At 38.1% G+C, this 23,590-nt stretch overlaps 1 protein-coding gene and 1 pseudogene across 1 annotated transcript in view; one reads left to right on the top strand and one right to left on the bottom strand.

Annotated features, from left to right (window-relative positions):
- Positions 1 to 23,590, bottom strand: part of CFAP70 (cilia and flagella associated protein 70) — a 125,096-nt gene that overhangs the window by 78,102 nt on the left and 23,404 nt on the right. Inside the window, exons 6-9 of the mRNA XM_032843088.1 lie at positions 17,287 to 17,466; positions 13,006 to 13,188; positions 11,274 to 11,368; positions 471 to 570 (exon numbers count right to left, since the gene is read on the bottom strand). Coding sequence (XP_032698979.1) covers positions 471 to 570; positions 11,274 to 11,368; positions 13,006 to 13,188; positions 17,287 to 17,466 — 558 coding nt within the window. The remainder of the gene's footprint in view (positions 1 to 470; positions 571 to 11,273; positions 11,369 to 13,005; positions 13,189 to 17,286; positions 17,467 to 23,590) is intronic.
- Positions 22,389 to 22,485, top strand: LOC116858453 (annotated as a pseudogene).

Genomic DNA, 23,590 nt, shown 5'->3' with positions numbered 1-23,590 from the left:
TTCAGAATAATGTACATCAATGAGTTCTATTACTCTAATTGTCAGGCTGAAATATTATAAGTAGCATGTCTAAAAGAAATTCAGGAAGATGCATTAGGTTGAAAAATATTGCCAATATTTAACTACTGTGACCTATAAAAATGGCTGTTTTGTGTGGTTTTATAAAACTATAATGAAGAGCTGAGGGAAATAGGATGTCTGGGAATAAAGTCTAAACAATTTTTAGTGGACAATGGGGAGCTTAGAGTGACCAGTTATCCTGATTTGCCAGGGACAGGAGAGTTTCCCAGGATATGAGATTTTCAGTGCTAACACCAGGAAACTACTTGGCAAATCAGGTTAGGATGGTCACTCTAGAGAGTAGTCACATCAGTTCACACACTCCTTTGGTATCAGAATTAGAAGCAGAATAAAATGTTGGATCTAACCAGACTTTTCTTATATAAATATTTTTAAGCAAACAAATTAACCTTATCAAATTTTGCAGCTTTCCCTTTGGGTGCAGTAGTCAGAGGAACTCTCGTGATCTCTACAGGCCAAAATCGACAATCAGCAATTCGCTTCTGAAGACTGCAATTCAAAAATCAGTCCATTAGCATTACATACAAAAATGAGATTAGTGTAATTTAAAGGGAAGTATTCCTCTCCTTTAAAAAGTAATGGAGGGGTGCCTGGGTGGTGCAGTCAGTTAGGCAGTTGACTCTTGGTTTTGGCTCAGGTCCTGACCTTGGGCTCATGGAACTGATCCCTGCAAGACTGAGACCCGCATGGGGGTCAGGGCTCAGTGTGGAGAATGCTTGGGAGACTCTCTTTTCTCCCTCTCCCTTTGCCTCTCTCCCTCCCACCCTTGCACTCTTCTTCTCCCCCCCCTCAAAAAATGAATAAATAACTCTTTTTTAAAAAGTAGTGGAATAGGCACACGTATATAAATATCTTTATTAGGTAGGTCATTTTTTAAACCTTTCCAAATCTATAAAATTCCAAAAATAATTCTACTGTACTGTTAGTAGAGACAAACTACATTTTTGATAGCAATTTGGCAATATGAAGAAAAAGCCTTAAAATGGTCATAATCTTTGATCCAGAAATACAACTTCTAGTGATTTATTCTAAAGAAATAATCAGACATGTATGTAAATAGTATGAGATATGTTTATTTCTCCTGTGAAAATAATGTAGGACTTACAGTGTCAGCTCTGACACATAAAGCACTTAGAAGCTGTTGCTCCTGTTCTCAGAACAAACAACAACAACAACAAAAAGCTGGTAAAACTGAAAAATCAATGACCTTTCTTAGATCCATCTAAGAATTAAGTTCATGGGGGCAAATCACCACCCTGAAACTTGGGAGATACAGGAAAGTATAGAGAATCACAGCTGAGATAAGCATGCAAGTAGGTGAAAGCAACAGAGCCAGTAACTGGTGGAAACACTGTAATGGTAATTTTGACAAATTGCTGGAGGCTGGGTTATAGACTCCTGGAAGCCCAGTCTTAGGTGATCCCCATAGTTTTTTGGTTTGAAATCAAAAGGCGCCATAAAATATTCATGGTGAAGATATGAGAAAAATCCTCTTAGTCAGGAAGAAGGGAAAAGTAACCATTTCAAAATATGCCTGGACTGTTATCCATAACAAATGCCTACTCTTTAAGGGAAACTGCTTTACTAGAGCCTTATCTGACTCCAGCTCTGTCTAGCTTTCCTGTCTCACATAAGAAGTAAAAAATGCTGTTAAACCCTTCTGAAGGTCACAGTCCAGGGAGTCAAACCATTAAAATACTGAGATTTAACCACAGGATTATAAAACACTTCTCCTTCCCAATACCTTCCTGCCATATCAACAGGGTTCCAGTATAGTAACAGTGGATTATAACAGAGAGACTGCAAAACACAGATCCTACCTAAGAAAAGTTCTTAGGCAAACCCCAACATAACAGGGTAAGAGAAAAAAAAAAAAAAGAAAGAAAGAAAGAAAGAAAAGGAAAGAAACTGAAGCCTCTAGCACATACAGATATAACAAATGTTAAACACAGCCCAGCTTCTAGCCAGATTAACAGAAAACTTCACACTAAAAACCCTAATTACCTCACTTCTTATTACCCAATATATAATTTACAGCTTTCAATAAAAAATTACAAGGAATACAAAAAGCAAGAAAAAATACAGAAGAGACACACCATAAGAACTAGACTTGGATATGACACATATTTTGAAATGATCATGTAGGGAATTTAAAATAACTATGATTAATATGTTAAGAATTAAGAACTCTAATGGAAAAAGAAGATAATCTGCAGATAACTTAATAGGGAGATGGAAATGTAAGGAGAGAGATGGAAACCCTAAGAAAAAATAAAAGAGGGGTGCCTGGGTGGCTCAGTTGTTGGGCGTCTGCCTTCAGCTCAGGTCATGATCCCAGTGTTCCTGGAATCAAGCCCCACATCAGGCCCCTGCTCAGCAGGAAGCCTGCTTCTCCCTCTCCCACTCCCCCTGCTTGTTTTCCTTCTCTCGCCATCTCTCTCCTTCTCTGTCAAATAAATAAATAAAATCTTTTAAAAAAAATTTTTTAAAGAAAGAATAAAAGAGAAGTGCTAGAAATTAAAAACACTGTGACAAAAATGAAGAATTCATTTGATGGGCTTAGTAGATTGAACATGGCTGAGTAAAGGATCAGTGAGTTTGAAGATATGTCAATAAAAACTTCCCAAACTAAAATGGCAAGGAGAAAAAAATGAAAAAAATCATAACAGAATATCCAAGAACTATGGAGCAATTACGAAAGGCATAATGGGAATAGCAGAAGAAGAAAGAGAAAAAAGGAACAAAGAAATACATGAAGGCATTATGACTGAGAATTTTACTAAATTAATGACAGAGCCCAATCCACAGATACAGAAAGCTCAGAGAAAACAAAGCATCATAAATACAAAAAAAAAAAAAATCTACACCTAGGTATATCATATTCAAACTGCAAAAAGCCAAAGAGAAAGAGAAAATCTTTAAAGAAGATAGAGCAGGGGGAAACTCACCTTACCTATAGAAAAACAAAGATAAGAATTACATTGGATTTCTCTTCAGAAACCATGCAAGCTGGAAAAGAATGGAGTGAAATATTCAAAGTTTTGGAAAAAAACAAACCACCAACCTAGAATTCTGTACCCAGGGAATTATTCTTCAAAAGTGAAGAAAAAATAAAGACTTTCTCAGTCAAACAAAAATGGAGAGAATTTATGGTCAGTAAACCTGCCTTGCAAAAAAATGCTAAAAGTTTTCAGAGAAAAAGAAAATTATATGGGTCAGAAACTTGGATCTGCATTAAGAAAAGAAGAGAATCAGAGAACAATATTAAGGTAAAATAAATTTTCAAATTTTTCTTATTTTTAACTGATCAAATAGATAACTGTTCAAAGTAAAAATAACAAAAATGTATCCTTAACAAAATACCAGCAAGTCAAACCCAACAATATATATCCATATTATATACCACATTCATGTGGGGGACCAGAGGTATATAGGAATTTTCTGAAATATCTGCTCATTTTTCTGTAATTCTAACACTGTCCTTAAAAATAGTCTATGAATTGAAAAAGAAAACCAGAGTTGCTCATTCAAATTATACTTATATTGATAATCCTCCATTTCTCATCCTCTCCCTAACCCTCAGGTCACTGTAACAGAAGCTGGTAGTTACTGAAACAATATCAAGTGCCCTGTTCTTCTTTAATATCTAACTCCTGATTTAGTCTGAGTAACAACATGTCTAACAAAAATATAATTCCCAGCCTCTTGTGCATCTAGATATGGCTGTTGAGATATAAACTGAGGTTGCAGATTCTAGGAAGGTTCTATAAGGCGGGGGGGGGGGGGGGGGGTAATACAACTAGCATGTGTCCTTTTTTATCCATAAACACTGCCCCCTCATCCAACTTTCTGTGAGGAATGTAAATGTGCAGGATGGAGCTCCAGCAGCCATCTTGGACCATGAGACAAGATGGAAAGAACAGAAGATGGCGGAGACGTAGCAGGCTGAGACTACATCAGGTAGCAGGAGATCAGCTAGATAGCTTATCAAGCCATTGCAAACACCTACAAATCCAACAGGAGATCAACGAGAAGAACAGCAATTCTAGAAACAGAAAATTGACCACTTTCTGAAAGGTAGGACAGGCAGAGAAGTGAATCCAAAGCGATGGGAAGATAGACCGCGGGAGGAGGGGCTGGCTCCCGGCAAGTGGCAGAGCAACAGAGCACAAAATCAGGACTTTTAAAAGTCTGCTCCACTGAGGGACATAGCTCCAGAGGCTAAACCGGGGTGAAGCCCACGCAGGGTCAGCGTGGCCCCAGGTCCCGCAGGGTCACAGAAGGATCAGGGGTGTCTGAGCGTCACAGAGCTCGAAGGTATTAGAACGGGGAGGCCAGCTACAGAGACAGAGCCGAGGAGTGAGCTCTCAGCTCGGGATTACCTTGAACCGGTCGCAGGCTGGCTGAGCTCAGAGCGCAGTTGGAGGCCAGAGAGACAGGAGTGATTGAGCGCTTTTCTCTGAGGGCGCACTGAAGAGTGGGGCCCCGAGATCTTGGCTCCTCCAGGCCAGAGATTGGGAGGCTTCCATTTTCATTCCTGTCCTCCAGAACTCTACGGAAAGCGTTCAGGGAACAAAAGCTCCCAAAACTGAACCCAAGTGGATTAGTTAGCCCGGCCCCTGGTAAGGGTGGTTCAATTTCGCCTCAGGCAAAGACACTTGATAATCACTACAACAGGCCCATCCCCCAGAAGATCAATAAGAAATCCAGCCAAGACCAAGTTCACTTACCAAGGAGAGCAGTGGAATTCCAGAGGAGGAGAAAGCAAAGCACGGAACTTGTGGCTTTCTCCCCATGATTCTTTAGTCTTGCAGTTAATTTAATTTAAAAATTTTTTAATTTTTTTTTATTTTTAATTTTTATTTTAAATTTTTAATTTTTTTTCTTCTGCTAAATTTTTTTAACTTTTACCTTTTTCTTTTTTAGCGTTTTTAACTAGTTTATCTTAAAAATACCTTTCATTAAAAAAGTAACAATAATAATCTTTTTTGAACCTCCATTATTATAGTCATATTTTATCCTTCAATTGTATTTAACTTTATTTTTTGTATACACATAGGCATTTTTCTTCTAAAAAATTTGGTTTACAACTTCTTCTAATAGATCAAAATATACCCTAAATCTAGCTCTGGGCTTGTTCTAGTCTCCAGCCCAAGCAAATTCTCTCCACTTTCGTTTTCTTTGTTCTCCCAACCAACTTACTTTATCAACTCCTTTTTTAGAAATTTAAAAAAAAATTTAAAAAAATTTTTTTCTTCATCTTTATAGGCATATTCCATCCCTTCATCATGTTTACATGATGTTTCATGTTTCTTCTAAGGGACCAAAATACTCCCAAAATTAAGTGGATGACCCTGCTGTAGTCACCAGCCTAATATATATATATTTTTTTTCTTTTTTATATTTTTTCTTTGTTTTCTTTTTCAAATTTTTTTTTCTGAACTTATTTTTATCCCCTTTCTCCCCCCCACGATTTGGGGTCTCTTCTGATTTGGTTAAAGCACATTTTCCTGGGGTCTTTGACACCCTTTTAGTATTTTATTTGTTCCTCCATATACTCTTATCTGGACAAAATGACAAGGCAGAAAAACTCACCACAAAAAGAAGAACAAGAGGCAGTACCAAAGGCTAGGGACCTAATCAATACAAACATTGGTAATATGTCAGACCTAGAGTTCAGAAAGGTTATAGCTGGGCTCGAAAAAGGCATGGAAGATATTAGAGAAACCCTCTCTGGAGATATAAAAGCCCTTTCTGGAGAAATAAAAGAACTAAAATCTAACCAAGTTGAAATCAAAAAAGCTATTAATGAGGTGCAATAAAAAATGGAGGCTCTTACCTCTAGGATAAATGAGGCAGAAGAAAGAATTAGTGATATAGAAGACCAAATGACAGAGAATAAAGAAGCTGACCACAAGAGGGACAAACAGCTACTGGACCATGAGGAGAGAATTCAAGAGATAAATGACACCATAAGACAAAACATTAGAATAATTGGGATTCCAGAAGAAGAAGAAATAGAGAGGGGAGAAGAAGGTATATTGGAGAGAATTATTGTAGAGAATTTCCCTAATATGGCAAAGGGAACAAGCATCAAAATCCAGGAGGTGCAGAGAACCCCCCCCTCAAAATCAACAAGAATAGGTCCACACCCCATCACCTAATAGTAAAACTTACAAGTATTAGCGACAAAGAGAAAATCCTGAAATCAGCCCGGGAAAAGAAGTCTGTAACATGCAATGGTAAAAATATTAGATTGACAGGGGTGCCTGGGTAGCTCAGTGGGTTAAAGCCTCTGCCTTCGGCTCAGGTCATGATCCCAGGGTCCTGGGATCGAGCCCCGCATCAGGCTCTCTGCTCAGTGGGGAGCCTGCTTCCTCCTCTCTCTCGCTGCCTGCCTCTCTGCCTATTTGTGATCTCTGTCTGTCAAATAAATAAATAAAATATTTTTAAAAATTAGATTGGCAGCAGACTTATCCACAGAGACCTGGCAGGCCAGAAAGAACTGGCATGATAAATTCAGAGCGCTAAACGAGAAAAACATGCAGCCAAGAATATTATATCCAGCTAGGCTGTCATTGAAAATGGAGAGATTAAAAGCTTCCAGGACAAACAAAAACTGAAAGAATTTGCAAACACCAAATCAGCTCTACAGGAAATATTGAAAGGGGTCCTCTAAGCAAAGAGAGAGCCTAAAAGTAGTAGATCAGAAAGGAACAGAGACAATATACAGTAACAGTCACCTTACAGACAATACAATGGCACTAAATTCATATCTCTCAATAATTACCCTGAATGTTAATGGGCTAAATGCCCCAATCAAAAGACACAGGGTATCAGAATGGACAAAAAAACAAAACCCATCAATATATTGCCTACAAGAAACGCATTTTAAACCCGAAAACACCTCCAGATTTAAAGTGAGCAGGGGGAAACAATTTACCATGCTAATGGACACAGAAGAAAGCAGGGGTGGCAATCCTTATATCAGATCAATTAGATTTTAAGCCAAAGACTATAATAAGAGATGAGGAAGGACACTATATCATACTCAAAGAGTTGGTCCAACAAAAGACCTAACAATTTTAAATATCTATGCCCCTAATGTGGGAGCAGCCAACTATATAAGCCAATTAATAACAAAATCAAAGAAACACATCAACAATAATACAATAATAGTAGGGGACTTTAACACTCCCCTCACTGAAATGGACAGATCATCCAAGCAAAAGATCAACAAGAAAAAAAGGCCTTAAATGACACACTGGACCAGATGGACATCACAGATATATTCAGAACATTTCATCCCAAAGCAACAGAATACACATTCTTCTCTAGTGCCCATGGAACATTCTCCAGAATAGATCACATCCTCGGTCCTAAATCAGGTCTCAACCGGTATCAAAAGATTGGGATCATTCCCTGCATATTTTCAGACCACAATGCTCTGAAGCTAGAACTCAATCACAAGAGGAAATTTGGAAAGAACCCAAATACATGGAGACTAAACAGCATCCTTCTAAAGAATGAATGGGTCAACCAGGAAATTAAAGAAGAATTGAAAAAAATTCATGGAAACAAATGATAATGAAAACACAACGGTTCAAAATCTGTGGGACACAACAAAGGCAGTCCTGAGAGGAAAATATAGAGTGGTACAAGCCTTTCTCAAGAAACAAGAAAGGTCTCAGGTACACAACCTAACCCTACACCTAAAGGAGCTGGAGAAAGAACAACAAAGAAAGCCTAAACCCAGCAGGACAAGAGAAATAATAAAGATCAGAGCAGAAATCAATGAAATAGAAATAAAAAACCAATAGAACAAATCAATGAAATTAAGAGCTGGTTCTTTGAAAGAATTAATAAAGATTGATAAACCCCTGGCCAGATTTATCAAAAAGAAAAGAGAAAGGACCCAAATAAATAAAATCATGAATGAAAGAGGAGAGATCACAACCAACACCTAAGAAATACAAACAATTATAAGAACATACTATGAGAAACTCTACACCAACAAATTTGACAGTGTGGAAGAAATGGATGCATTCCTAGAGACATATAAACTACCACAACTGAACCAGGAAGAAATAGACAACCTGAACAGACCCATAACCAGTAAGGAGATTGAAACAGTCATCAAAAATCTCCAAACAAACAAAAGCCCAGGGCCAGACGGCTTCCCGGGGGAATTCTACCAAACATTTAAAGAAGAATTAATTCCTATTCTCCTGAAACTGTTCCAAAAAATAGAAATGGAAGGAAAACTTCCAAACTCATTTTATGAGGCCAGCATCACCTTGATCCCAAAACCAGACAAGGATCCCATCAACAAAGAGAATTAGAGACCAATATCCTTGATGAACACAGATGTGAAAATTCTCACCAAAATACTAGTCAATAGGATTCAACAGTACATTAAAAGGTTTCTTTACCACGACCAAGTGGGATTTATTCCAGGGCTGCAAGTTTGGTTCAACATCCGCAAATCAATCAATGTGATACAACACATTAATAAAAGAAAGAACAAGAACCATATGATACTCTCAATAGATGCTGAAAAAGCATTTGACAAAGTACAGCATCCCTTCCTGATCAAAAACCTTCAAAGTGTAGGGATAGAGGGCACATACCTCAATATTACCAAAGCCATCTATGAAAAACCCACCGCAAATATCATTCTCAATGGAGAAAAACTGAAAGCTTTTCCGCTAAGGTCAGGAACATGGCAGGGATGTCCATTATCACCACTGCTATTCAACATAGTACTAGAAGTCCTAGCCTCAGCAATCAGACAACAAAAAGAAATTAAAGGCATCCAAATCGGCCAAGAAGAAGTCAAACTATCACTCTTTGCAGATGATATGATACTACATGTGGAAAACCCAAAAGACTCCACTCCAAAATTGCTAGAACTTGTACAGGAATTTAGTAAAGTGTCAGGATATAAAATCAATGCACAGAAATCAGTTGCATTTCTTCACACCAACAAGACAGAAGAAAGAGAAATTAAGGAGTCAATCCCATTTACAATTGCACCCAAAACTATAAGATACCTAGGAATAAACCTAACCAAAGAGACTAAGAATCTATACACAGAAAACTATAAAGTACTCATGAAAGAAATTGAGGAAGACACAAAGAAATGGAAAAATGTTCCATGCTCCTGGATTGGAAGAACAAATATTGTGAAAATGTCTATGCTACCTAAAGCAATCTACACATTTAATGCAATTCCTATCAAAGTACCATCCATTTTTTTCAAAGAAACAAATAATCCTAAAATTTATATGGAACCAGAAAAGACCTAGAATAGCCAAAGGAATATTGAAAAAGAAAGCCAAAGTTGGTGGCATCACAATTCCAGACTTCAAGCTCTATTACAAAGCTGTCATCATCAAGACAGCATGGTACTGGCACAAAAACAGACACATAGATCAATGGAACAGAATAGAGAGCCCAGAAATAGACCCTCAACTCTATGGTCAACTAATCTTCGACAAAGCAGGAAAGAATGTCCAATGGAAAAAAGACAGCCTCTTCAACAAATGGTGTTGGGAAAATTGGACAGCCACATGCAGAAAAATGAAATTGGATCATTTCCTTACACCACACACGAAAATAGACTCAAAATGGATGAAGGACCTCAATGTGAGAAAGGAATCCATCAACATCCTTGAGGAGAACACAGGCAGCAACCTCTTTGACCTCAGCCGCAGCAACATCTTCCTAGGAACATCGCCAAAGGCAAGGGAAGCAAGGGCAAACATGAACTATTGGGATTTCATCAAGATCAAAAGCTTTTGCACAGCAAAGGAAACAGTTAACAAAACCAAAAGACAACTGACAGAATGGGAGAAGATATTTGCAAATGACATATCAGATAAAGGGCTAGTGTCCAAAATCTATAAAGAACTTAGCAAACTCAACACCCAAAGAACAAATAATCCAATCAAGAAATGGGCAGAGGACATGAACAGACATTTCTGCAAAGAAGACATCCAGATGGCCAACAGACATATGAAAAAGTGCTCACATCACTCGGCATCAGGGAAATACAAATCAAAACCACAATGAGATATCACCTCACACCAGTCAGAATGGCTAAAATTAACAAGTCAGGAAATGACAGATGCTGGCGAGGATGCGGAGAAAGGGGAACCCTCCTGCACTGTTGGTGGGAATGCAAGCTGGTGCAACCACTCTGGAAAACAGCATGGAGGTTCCTCAAAATGTTGAAAATAGAATTACCCTATGACCCAGCAATTGCACTACTGGGTATTTACCCTAAAGACACAAACGTAGTGATCCGAAGGGGCACGTGCACCCGAATGTTTATAGTAGCAATGTCTACAATAGCCAAACTATGGAACGAACCTAGATGTCCATCGACAGATGAATGGATAAAGAAGATGTGGTATATATACACAATGGAATACTATGCAGCCATCAAAAGAAATGAAATATTGCCATTTGCGACGACGTGGTTGGAACTACAGGGTATCATGCTTAGTGAAATAAGTCAATCAGAGAAAGACAACTATCATATGATCTTCCTGATATGAGGAAGTGGAGATGCAACATGGGGGGCTTGGGAGGTAGGAAAAGAATAAATGAAACAAGATGGGATCGGGAGGGAGACAAACCATAAGTGACTCTTAATCTCACAAAACAAACTTGAGGGTTGCTGGAGGGAGGGGGGTTGGGAGAGGGTGGTGGGGTTATGGACATTGGGGAGGGTATGTGCTATGGTGAGTGCTGTAAAGTGTATAAACCCAGCGATTCACAGACCTGTACCCCTGGGGATAAAAATACATTATATGTTTATAAAAAAAAATTTAAAAAAAAAGATGGACATGTTAAAGAAAGTAGTTGGAAGGCACATGTTAAAGAAGGTGGAACAAAAAGAAAGATGAAGCCTGGATACCTGATAACACTGTGAAGCTACCATATATACCAGCTCTGGATTTGTTTTTATATGTTTATATAAACAACAATATATATTTGTTTTATATGAAAAGAAATCAGAACCTACCTTGGTTAAGCCACTGACACCAAAAGCCTCTGTTATTAGCAAATATGATGGAAGAGATTCTCAGATTACCTTAACTCAAATATAGATAAAATTAACAAAAGTAACATTTCTTCTCACCTACAATCTTTGGTATTTAGACATATTCCCTTCCTCTTCCTACCTGACCACTGCAGGAGGATCAAGGTAGCAGCGACTTTCCAAGTCCCAAATAATCCTTTTCTTTATGCTCTCTGCTTGATTCCTAAATTCCTTGTCCTGTAAAATAGTAAGAAACTTGTTTTCTCAGTGTACCATAACTTCATCCTGCTCAATCTTTGGGGCATTCTCTTAATGGATTTGATCACAACACTTTTTTTTAGAGATTTTTATTTATTTATTTGACAGAGAGAGATCACAAGTGGGCAGAGAGGCAGGCAGAGAGAGAGGAGAAAGCAGGCTCCCTGCCCAGCACAGAGCCTTATGCAGGGCTTGATCCCAGGACCTTGAGATCATGACCTGAGCCAAAGGCAGAGGCCTAACCCACTGAGCCACCCAGGTGCCCCCAACTATTTAAAATATTTAGTCAGATACTTAAAATAATTCAACCATCTTCATTTAACAAATTATTTTATTGAATGTTTCCACTAATGATTACTAACTCATTCAAGAAACATTTGCAAGTATGCTTGCAGCATTTTCTCTGCTCTCAACAAGTACAGGATGTAGAAAGAAAGAATGAAAGAAGAAATGAAGAAAGAATAGGGAAGGAAGGAAGAAGGAAAGAGAGAAGGAAGGAAGGAGGGAGGGAAGAATAAAAAGAAAAGAATAATGTCAACAACCTAAACATCCAGCAATAGGAGACTGGTAAGTGAATTTAAGTATGTCCATATACAATGTCATGTCATACAGCAAGTGCAAAGAAAGAAAAAGAATAAGAATGTTCTTTACGTAGCATTGTGGAAAAATCACCAAGACACACTAAAAAGCAATTTGCAAAACGTAAGTATGTCATCATTTCAGTAAACAAACAAACAAACAATAGGGAAAGAATACATGTATGTATATATATGTGTGTGTTTATAAAGCAAAACTGACATTTTTCTCTGCTTTCAATATGACTAAGCATTTTATATACTTAGTGAAAAAAAAACAGTTAAAAATAAAGTAAAAATAAACAAATAAATAAACACTTTACACACTGAGATTTAAAAAAAAAAAATAGTGTCTTCCTGACAGGTTCTAGTTCTGAAAATAATAGGATTTTGAATACTTCCCATAAATCTAGACTTCCTAAAGAAAAACAGTTTTTATCCCCGACTTTTACTATGCTAATGTCTGTAAGTCAGTCTTTCTGAAATCTTACTCCTTTGCACTCTTTGCAAGGAAACTTCATTCTTCCAAATATTTTTGTTTGTGAGTCTTCCTTTTTTCCTTTGAGTAGATATATTTGCTTTTATATGCATGACCAATGTTCATATTATTACCTACTCAAAAATAAATAAATCTGTGGCACCTGGGTGTTTCCACTGGTTAAGCGTTTGCCTTTGGCTCACATCATGATCCAAGGGTCCTCGGATCCAGTATGGAGTAGGGCTCCCTGTTCAGTGGGGAGTCTCCTTGTCCCTCTCCCTCTACTCCTCCCCTTACCCTGCTCATGCTCTCCCTCTCTATCAAATAAATAAAATGTTTTTAAAAATGTTTAAAAATAAATAAATAAATTTAAAATAAAGAGTAAATTTGAACTTAAAAAATTATTTTGTTTGTTGAACTTAAGAAGTCAGGAGACATTTTCATCAGAATTAGACAACTGTTTTAACAAAAAAAAATATACATAAATTAGAGTGATTTAAAAAATGTTTTGGCATCTGTCTGTGCACTTAGTTTATCACCAAAAAATTGCAAAATTCTCTCACCTCGGGGCGGTTGAGTTCTCCTTCTTCTTCCTCATAGGGCCCACCAACAATGAAACTATCAGGAATGTAATTAGCTCCTGGAGCCAGAATGTTGGCAATTGGCCATTTTTTGGGCCTGGGAACAGGTTCTCTTTCCCCTCCAAGCTTCAGAGTTCCATTCTTGAACAAAATGGGATAGTCTTTCTACAGAATAAATTATCATACATCAGGAAATTTTGTAAAGGCTTCAAAATGAACAAAAAAGATTACTGAAGTATCTTTTCAATGTAGTGTTGGGTGTTGTCTAACAGACCCTTCCTCCTGTGATTATCTGATTCTACAGAGGAGCCTGTACCCTTCATTGTCTTTGTGCTATTTTATAAATATTTAATTTATTAAAAATTGATAATAATGCAAATTATTGTTGTCCATAGATATGCAAATATATTTTGTTCAGTGGTGGTATAATTGATTATTGCCCAGTGGCTGATGGTGAGTTTAGAATTATTAGCAAATTCATTTCAACATTCCTGATTGCTTATATATGGGTTATTTCTTCAGATTGTCCTTTTTTTTTTTTTTTAATTTCTTTTCAGCGTAACAGTATTCATTGTTTTTGCACCACACCCAGTGCTCCATGCAATACATGCCCTCCCTAATGCCCACCACCTGGTTACCCCAACCTCCCATCCCCCACCCCTTCAAAACCCTCAGGTTGTTTTTCAGAGTCCATAGTCTCTCATGGTTCACCTCCCCTTCCAATTTCCCTCAAATCCCCTCTCCTCTCCATCTCCCCATGTCCTCCATGTTATTTGTTATGCTCCGCAAATAAGTGAAACCATATGATAATTGACTCTCTCTGCTTGACTTATTTCACTCAGCATAATCTCTTCCAGTCCTGTCTATGTTGTTACAAAAGTTGGGTATTCATCCTTTCCGATGGAGGCATAATACTCCATAGTGTATATGGACCACATCTTCCTTATCCATTTGTCTGTTGAAGGGCATGTTGGTTCTTTCCACAGTTTGGTGACCGTGGCCATTGCTGCTATAAACATTGGGGTACAGATGGCTCTTCTTTTCACTAAATCTGTATCTTTGGGGTAAATACCCAGTAGTGCAATTGCAGGGTCATAGGGAAGCTCTATTTTTAATTTCTTGAGGAATCTCCACACTGTTCTCCAAAGTGGCTGCACCAACTTGCATTCCCACTAACAGTGTAAGAAGGTTCCCCTTTCTCCACATCCTCTCCAACACATGTTGTTTCCTGTCTTGCTAATTTTGGCCATTCTAACTGGTGTAAGGTGGTATCTCAATGTGGTTTTAATTTGAATCTCCCTGATGGCTAGTGATGACGAACATTTTTTCATGTGTCTGATAGCCATTTGTATGTCTTCATTGGACAAGTGTCTGTTCATATCTTCTGCCCATTTTTTTATATGATTATCTGTTTTGTGTGTGTTGAGTTTGAGGAGTTCTTTATAGATCCTGGATATCAACCTTTTGTCTGTACTGTCATTTGCAAATATCTTCTCCCATTCTGTGGGCTGCCTCTTTGTTTTGTTGACTGTTTCCTTTGCTGTGCAGAAGCTTTTGATCGTGATGAAGTCCCAAAGTTCATCTTTGCTTTTGTTTCCTTTGCCTTTGGAGACATATCTTGAAAGAATTTGCTGTGGCTGATGTCGAAGAGGTTACTGCCTATGTTCTCCTCTAGGATTCTAATGGATTCCTGTCTCACATTGAGGTCTTTGAGCCCTTTTTGGTTAATATCCTCTTTGTTATTTTATATCTATATGGGAGTTATGATATGCCTTTTTAAAAAAGATTTATTTATTTATTTATTTATTTGACAGACAGAGATCACAAGTAGGCAGAGAGGCAGGCAGAGAGAGAGGGGCAGAAGTAGGCTCCCCACTGAGCAGAGAGCCTGATGAGGGGCTCGAACCCAGGACCCTGAGATCATGACCTGAGCTGAAGGCAGAGGCTTTAACCCACTGAGCCACCCAGGCGCCCCTGTGATATACCTTTTTAAAAACAAACTTAAATCTCACAAAGGATTAACAATATGGGTACTTTCCTACATATAATTTATCTAAAATATACTTGCAATAGGAAATTGATAAAGATATAAATAGGCAAATTATAGAAAAGAAAATTACATAATCCACCATTTAAATAAAAACATGCTAGGTATCCTTAATAACAATTACAATGAACATTAAAACAATGAGATATCATTTTAAACTGCAGATTAGCAAAATCTGTCTGAAAATAGCAAGCATTGGCAATATTGTGAAGGAAATGGTATTCTCTACATAGTTGATGGAAATATAAATTGGAAACTATGGAAAGCAATTTTGCAGTTTCCAGTAAATTTAAAATAGTCATACATATAATTCAACAATTCTAGTGGTTTGGATTAGCTTAAAAAACTTTTGTAAAGGAGAGGCATTCTGGAATGGTAAAGACCTCTGAAAATCTGCTCCTCCATAAAAACAAGAACATTGGTGGGCGCCTGGGTGGCTCAGTCTTTAAGCATCTGGCCTTCAGCTTGGGTCATGATCCCAGGATCCTGGGATTGAGTCCCATGTCGGGCTCCCCGCTCTGTGGGAAGCTGGCTTTTCCCTCTCCTACTCCCCATGCTTGTGTTCCCTCTCTTGCTGTGTCCCTCACTGTCAAATAAATAAATAAAGTCTTAAAAAAAAAATGTTGGCAAAAATTGTAAAAATAAAGCATGCCAAAACCACTCAGTGGAGAAAGGACAGTCTTTCTGATAAATGATGCAGAAAACTAATTATCCACATGCAAAAAATCAAGTTGTACCCTTACCTTAAACCATATACAAAAATTAACTCAAAATGAATCAAAGGCCAGTGGTGCCTTTGGCTCAGTGGGTTAACCTCTACCTTCAGCTCAGGCATGATCCCAGAGTCCTGGGATCAAGCCCCACATCAGGCTCTCTGCTCAGTAGGGAGCCTGCTTCCCCCACCCCCCTGCCTGCCTACTTGTGATCTCCGTCTGTTAAATAAATAAATAAAACCTTAAAAAAAAAAAAGGATCAAAGGCCTAAACATAAGAACTAAAACTATAAAACTCTTAGAAGGAAACTCAGGGGGAAAACTTCATGGCATTGGATTAAGCAATGATTTCTTGGTTATGATACCAAAGACAAAGACAACAAAAGAAAGAATAGAAAAACTGAGCTCCATTAAAATTAAAAATTTTTGTGCAGCAAAAATTACTGCAACAAAATCACAAAAACGGATTAATAGCTAGAATATATAAAGTACTATTAAAACTCAACAACAAAAAACAACCTGATTCAAAAATGGGCAAAGAACTTGAATAAACATTTCCCCAAAGAAAATATACAAATGGCAATATAGGGGTGGAAAAAGGTGCTCAGCGTCATCAGTCATTAGGGAAATGCAAGTCTGAAACAAAAGGAGATGCCATTTCACACTTATTGGAATGGGTATCATCACAAATCAAAACAAAAAATAATAAATGTGGACGAGGATATGGAGAAACTAGGAGTCTTTATACTGCTGTTGGGAATTAAATGGTGAAGAGGAATTGAAGCGTTCCCACTGAAATGTAGATGAAATAAAACAGATGACAGTATTAACTAATTATACCTTTGTAGCAAGCAATTTGGGAATCTCTACCAAAAGCCTCAAAAAATCCAACACAATCACTCCATAGAAATTTCGACTACGGGGGCGCCTGGGTGGCTCAGTCAGCTGAACATCTGACTCTTGATTTTGGCTCAGGTCATAATCTCAGGGTCATGGGATCCAGTGGTGCTTGTCAGGTTCTGCGATCAACAGGGACTCTACTTGAAATTCTCTCTCCAATTCCCTCTGCCCCTACTCCCACATGCTTGCACTTTTTTTTCCTCCTCTCTAAAATAAATCTTAAAAAAAAAAAAAAATTTGGACTAAGAAAATAACCTGAAATTAAGAGAAAGCTTTGTATAATAAAGTACACTGTACAAAATCCACAAAATATATGCATAAAAGTAATGTATAAAAACATTAAAAATAGTCAATTTTAGAATGTTTTATATATTTCCACCATAAATATGTATTTATTGACATAAATTATATATAATATATATTATTATATATAGTTAAACTATAGATATCTACATATAAAATAGAAGTAAGTTTTATTTTTTTTAAACCTAAAAAAAATCTCAGCCATTAATAGAAGTTGCTTTGAATGAAATCTTAGCAGGTGAGGAAGCGATGACCATATGAGTGTTTAAATCTATATAAATATCTGGCTGTAGGGCTTTACCTCTCCAGCTGATGGAACTTGCAGACCAACCATGTAGTTTTGCATAGGCCCTACTGGAACAAAAGATTCAGGCACAGAGTAGGCAGCCTCCAATGTGACTTTCAGTAGATTGCCTCCTAAGATCTGCGCTGTGGTCAGTAAGGGTTCTGCCACAAACACTTTAACTTCAAGACTGCACTGCTGAAAAAGAATAAAATTATGCAGCATTTTGAAAATGCCAGAGGCCTTCTTACCTCCCCTTTTTTTCATTATCTTGTTTGTATCTCATATCACTATTCAAGATAAGGAGGTCAAGTTTATTTCCACATAGAGGATTCAAATAACTTTCTCTGGGTCCCATGAGTTAGAACTATAGCTGAGATAAGAATCTTATTCCTAAGGCAGAGGTCTTTCCCCTCTACTACTGAGGTCACATATGTATACAAATACATATAGAAGAGGGATTGGAAGATCCTATACTGAAATGTTAATAGTAGTTAATAGTAGTTTCACATGAGTGACATTGGGTTGCCTTATATTCTGTGATGATTTTTGTAATTTAAATATAGTACTTTTTTAAAATTAGACTCCACCTAAAACTTGCTAGAACTGATACAGGAATTCAGCAAACTCACAGGATATAAAAACAATACACAGAAGTCTATTGCATTTCTATACACCAATAATGAAGCAGCAGAAAGAGAAATCAAGGAATCAACCCCATTTACAATTGCACCAAAAACTTTATATAAGATACCTAGGAATAAACCTAATCAAAGAGGTAAAATGTCTGTATTCTGAAAACTATAGAATGCTTCTGAAAGAAACTGAGGAAGGCACAAAGAAATAGAAAAACATTCCATGCTCATGGATTGGAAGAACAAATATATAGAAAAATGTCTATACTAGCTAAAGCAATCTACACATTGTAAGGACCTATTTAGCCAGAGCGACTCCATCTTGGTTAAAAGCCATTTTGTTGTTTGTGCAGTAAAACTTAAACTGACCATGTCCCCCTCCCCCCAGAGAAACTTACTTAGAAGCAAGTCTGGGAAACCAGTAAAATATGGTCAGCTAGTTCCTAATAACAGAGCCCAGAATACAAGGCCAGGTCAGCCAGTTCTTGATAACAGAGCCCAGAATACAAGGACAAGTCGGGCCAGGTGGAGATATCCAATCAGTAAGAAACACACATACTTTTTCCCTAACCACCAAAGAATGTAAACCCCGCCGTTTGGGCGCCAACCTTGAGCACCAATTCTGACCAGAGTAATAGGTTAGGTCAAACAGCTACTATAGGGTAAATTGTAATTCAATTGGCCACCTGCATGTGACCTAACATGACTACAATCTCATTGGCCACCTATGTGTGGCCAGACTTTTGCTCTATAGTCTGTAAGATGGGGAAGGGTCGCTCTCTTCAGAGGCGGCCCTGACCAGTCAGTCAGTCAATTCTTGAACCTGTAAGCCGGGGGTGGTCGCTCTCTTTGGAGACAGCCCTGGCTGGTCAGTCTGACTTCTAATGCTTAGCATAGAATAGAGCTTTGCATAACTTTCACCTCGTCTCAGTCTCGTTCCTCTGAATGATCAGTCTAACTTCTAATACTTATCATAAAATAAAGCTTTAAATAACTTCCACTTTGTCTCAGTCTCGTTTCATTTAATAACGGACCTAACACACATTCAATGCAATCCCTATCAAAATAACACCAGCATTTTTCACAGACCTGGAACAAACAATCCTAAAATTTGTATGGAACCAGAAAAGACCCCAAATAGACAAAGTTATGTTGAAAAAGAAAACAAAAGCTGGATACATCATAGTCCTGGACTTCAAGCTACATTATAAAGCTTTAGTCATCAAGGCAGTATGGCACTGGCACAAAAACAGGCACATAGATCAATGGAACAGAATAGAGAAGTCAGAAATGGACCCTTGGCCATATGGTCGACTAACCTTCTTCAAAGCAGGAATATTTCCATACAATGGAAAATTGTATGCTATGAAATTTCATTTCCATACAATGGAAAAAAGTCTCTTCAACAAACGGTCTGGGAAAATTAGACAACTACATAGAGAAGAATGAAACTGGACCACCTTCTTATACCATACAAAGAAATAAATTCAAAATGGATGAATGTTCTAAATGTGAGACAGGGAGATCCAGCAAAATCCTACAGAAGAACACAGGCAGCAACCTCTTTGACCGTGGTCACAGCAACTTCTTACTAGAAATATCTCCAGAAGCAAGAGAAACAGAAGCAAAAATGAACTATTGGGACTGCATCAAAATAAAGAGCTTCTGCAGAGCAAAGGAAATAATTAACAAAACTAAAAGGCACCCTATAGAATGGGAGAAGACATTTGTAAATGGCATATCAGATAAAGGGCTAGTACACAAAATCTATAAAGAATTTATCAAATTCAACAGCCAAAGAACAAATAATCCAATCAAGAAATGGGCAGAAGGTATGAATAGATATTTCTTCAAAGAAGACATACGAATGGCTAAAAGACACGTGAAAAAAAGCCCAACATCACTCAGCAGCAGGAAATAAAAATCAAAACCGCAATGATAGATAACACCTCACACTAGTCAGAATGGCTAAAATTAACAACTCAGGAAACAGATGTTGGTGAGGAGGCAGAGAAAGGGGAACCCTTTTACACTGTTAGCGGGAATGCAAACTGGTATTGGTGCTCTGGAAAACAGTATGGAATGTTAGGTCCCCCAATAATGAGTCCGTGATTAAAGGAGTCAGACTGATAAAAAGGGAAGGTCAAGCAAAGCTTTATTTCGCACCAAGCATCAAGAATCAAACCGAACCTTCGGGGCCGTGCCTCTTACAGAGAGGACGACCTCTCTCTGCTTCACAGACTAGCTTTTAAGGGCAAAGGCTATGTGGTTGGGCCTGGCCACGCACAGGTGGCCAATGAAATTGTAACACGCAGAGAAAGCTGCACAGTCATGTTAGGTCACACTTAAGTGACCAATTAAATTACAATTTACCCTAGTAGATATTTGAACCAGCCTATCACCTTGGTCAGAATTGGCACCCAAAAGGTGCCCAAAGGGCGGAGCCCATACTCCTTGGTAACTAGGGAGACAGTATGCGCCTCCTCCCCCCCACTGATCGGATGTCTCCACCTGTCCTGACCCACCCTTGTATTTGGGCTTTGTTACCTGGGACTGGTTTCCAGGACTTGTTTTTAAGTAAGTCCCCTGGGGGAAGGGGGGCAGGGACAGTTTAAGTTTTTAAACAACAAAGTTATTGTTTAACCAGATGGAAGCACTCTGGCTAAATAGGTCCTTACATGGAAGTTCCTCAAGAAGTTGAAAATAGGCGCCTGGGTGGTTTAGTCATTGAGCCTCTGCCTTTGGCTCAGGTCATGATCCCAGGGTCCTGGGACCCAGCCTCACCTCCCTGCTCCGTGGGAAGCTTGCTTCTCCCTCCCCCCTTACCCCATTTGTGTTCCCTCTCTCGCTGTGTCTCTCTCTGTCAAATAAAGTCTTTAAGGAAAAAAATTTGAAAATAGAGCTACCCTATGACCCAGCCATTGCACACCTAGGTATTTATCCCAAGGATACAAACAGGGATTTCAGGGGGCACCTGCTCCCCAATGTTTATAGCAGCAATGTCCACGATAGCCAAAGTATGGAAAGAGCCCAGATGTCCATCGACTGATGAATGGATAAAGAAGATGTGGTATATACATATACAATGGAATATTATTTGGCCACCAAAAAGAATGAAATCTTGCCATTTGCAATGACATGGATGGAGCTAGATATTATGCTAAGTGAAATAAGTCAGCGAAAGACAAATACCATATGATTTCACTCACATACGGAATTTAAAAAGCAACACAGATGAACACAGGGGAAGGGAAGGAAAAATAAGATAAAAACAGAAAGGGAGGCAAACCATAAGAGACTCTTAACTATAGGGAAAAAACTGAGGGTTGCTAGAGGGGAGATGGATGGGAGGATGGGGTAATGGGTGGTGGGCATTAAGGTGGGCACTTGATGTAATGAACACTGGGTATTATATGCAACTGATGAATCATTAAATTCTACCCCTCAAATTAATAATACACCATATGTTAACTAATTTGAATTTAAATAAAATCTAAAGTAAACAAATAAAATAAAATTTTAGGGTTTTTTTTTACTAAATATTTGAAAATCATATCCTTTAATATATTTCCATTTTCATAGGTGAGAAAGTATTTGTTGGTAGCATGAAGAAGCTCAAAAATTAGTTTTTTAGAAGACCTACCTAGGATTCAATGTTAGTGATATACCCAAGTAGGGCTATCAAGACAGCTCTTGTTTTTTTTTTTTTAATTAGACATGAGAAAAATAATTTGTTCATTTTTATTTGCTTAGAAATCAACATTAATAAGAATAATTAATATTATTGTTAAAGAATCATATATTCTACTGGGGCACCTGGGTGGCTCAGTCAGTTGAGTATCTGACTCTGGGTTTCTGCTCAAGTCATGATCTCAGTGTTCTGAGATCAAGCCCTACTTTGGGTTCCACACTCAATGGGAAGTCTGCTTGAGATTCTCTCTTTGCCTCTCCCTCTGGTCCTCCTGCCACTTTCTCTTTCTCTCTCTCTCAAATAACCTTTATGGAAAAAAAAGAATTACATATTCTACTAATGAGAAATTTCCAAGTTATGTCTCCAATAGAAATTCTGATTTGGCTAATGTGCTTTTTATTTTTATTTTATTTTTTTCTGGAAAAAACCCAAATCTTTCATTTTTCTCCTTGCCTGGCACAGCCCAATCTTGAGACTCCTGAGCTTCGCAAACACAATACAAATGTTAGCCGCAGGGACCCTTGAACCATCAGGTTAAGTTCAGGCAGGGCAGACCCCTCCCTGAAACTCCTCAAAGTACATCACAGACTGGCCCCCATGTGGCCCTGAAGTTGGCTGAACAACACCCTGACAAGTCTGGGCTTGTCAGGCAGTGAGGGCGGGAAATGTACTTTTCAATAAGAAAATATTTTTTCAAATATATACGAATATACACCTATATATACAGATATAGGTATAGATATAGATATATATGTATATATTCAATGTTTTCACACAGGATACAATAGAAAGAAACTTTAAAATGTTTATTGTTGGTGTAGAACAATACAAAGATTACCATGTCTCCTGCACAAGGATGACACACAAATTCATGAAGCATTCCATATAAGAAATCAATAAAATACAATGTGTGTTGGCTGCTAATTATATGCCAGGCACTTTACCACCACATTAGGAATATAAGATAAAGGAGACATGGCCTCTTTTATTATGGGATTCATATTGTAATTCCATGATTTATGATAAATGCTATAATAGAGACTTGTATAAAATGCCCTAGCCAAGGAGCACCAAAGAGGAAGTGAATAATTCCTGGGGAGGAGGGATGGTGATGCCTAAATTTATGAACAAATAAAAGTTTTCAATTTAGGTAAGTTGAGAAAGGAAAACAAATTTCTGAACAAAAAAGAAGAGTTTATATAAGAGAATTAAAATAGCATGGTGTATTTTGTTCAGGTGTAAGTAGTTCAGGATTTTAGAATATAAAGCATAAGAAAGGGAGTCTGAGTGATGATACTAAACAAGTGGCAGCTTCTTATTATAAAAGCTGTTGCTTGCCTGCTAAGGAATCGGGACCTTAACATGTAAGTAGGAGGGGAATTCATGAACTACATAGTACTGAAAAGGGGTTGAGATGTGATCATATTTTTAAGTCCCCTGGCAAGCAGTGAGAAGGCAAAACTGGAGGGAGGTTAAGGGCAGTTACAAGGCTACTTGTAACATTCCAATGAGAGGTTATAAGGCAATAAAGAGTAGGAATAAAAGGAGATATAAAAGGCTGGGTGTGCTGAAAGGCAGATTTGGGCATTGGTTTTATTTTTATTTTTTATTTTTTTTAAGATTTTATTTATTTATTTATTTGACAGAGATCACAAGTAGGCAGAGAGGCACGCAGAGAGAGAGGAGGAAGCAGGCCCCCTGCTGAGCAGAGAGCCCGATGTGGGGCTCGATCCCAGGACCCTGGGATCATGACCCGAGCTGAAGGCAGCGGCTTTAACCCACTGAGCCACCCAGGCGCCCCAGGGCATTGGTTTTATTTAGGGTCCAAGAAAGCACTCATACTGGTGACTGTTAAATAATGAATAAACTCTCCCCTGCAATCTAGGAGTATGACCACAATCTAAGAAGAAAAGGTAGCCAAGGCCAGAACCTTCACATATAAGACACAGGCAGAGGAAAGAGTTCTGGTGCAGGAACCTGAGAAGGTACAGTCCAG

Source organism: Lontra canadensis, unplaced genomic scaffold, assembly GCF_010015895.1.
Source record: "Lontra canadensis isolate GAN:19392208 unplaced genomic scaffold, GSC_riverotter_1.0 scaffold3, whole genome shotgun sequence".
NCBI classification, from domain to species: domain Eukaryota; kingdom Metazoa; phylum Chordata; class Mammalia; order Carnivora; family Mustelidae; genus Lontra; species Lontra canadensis.
Note: the sequence above shows the minus strand (reverse complement) of the source record. Positions and strands in the feature narration are given on the sequence as shown.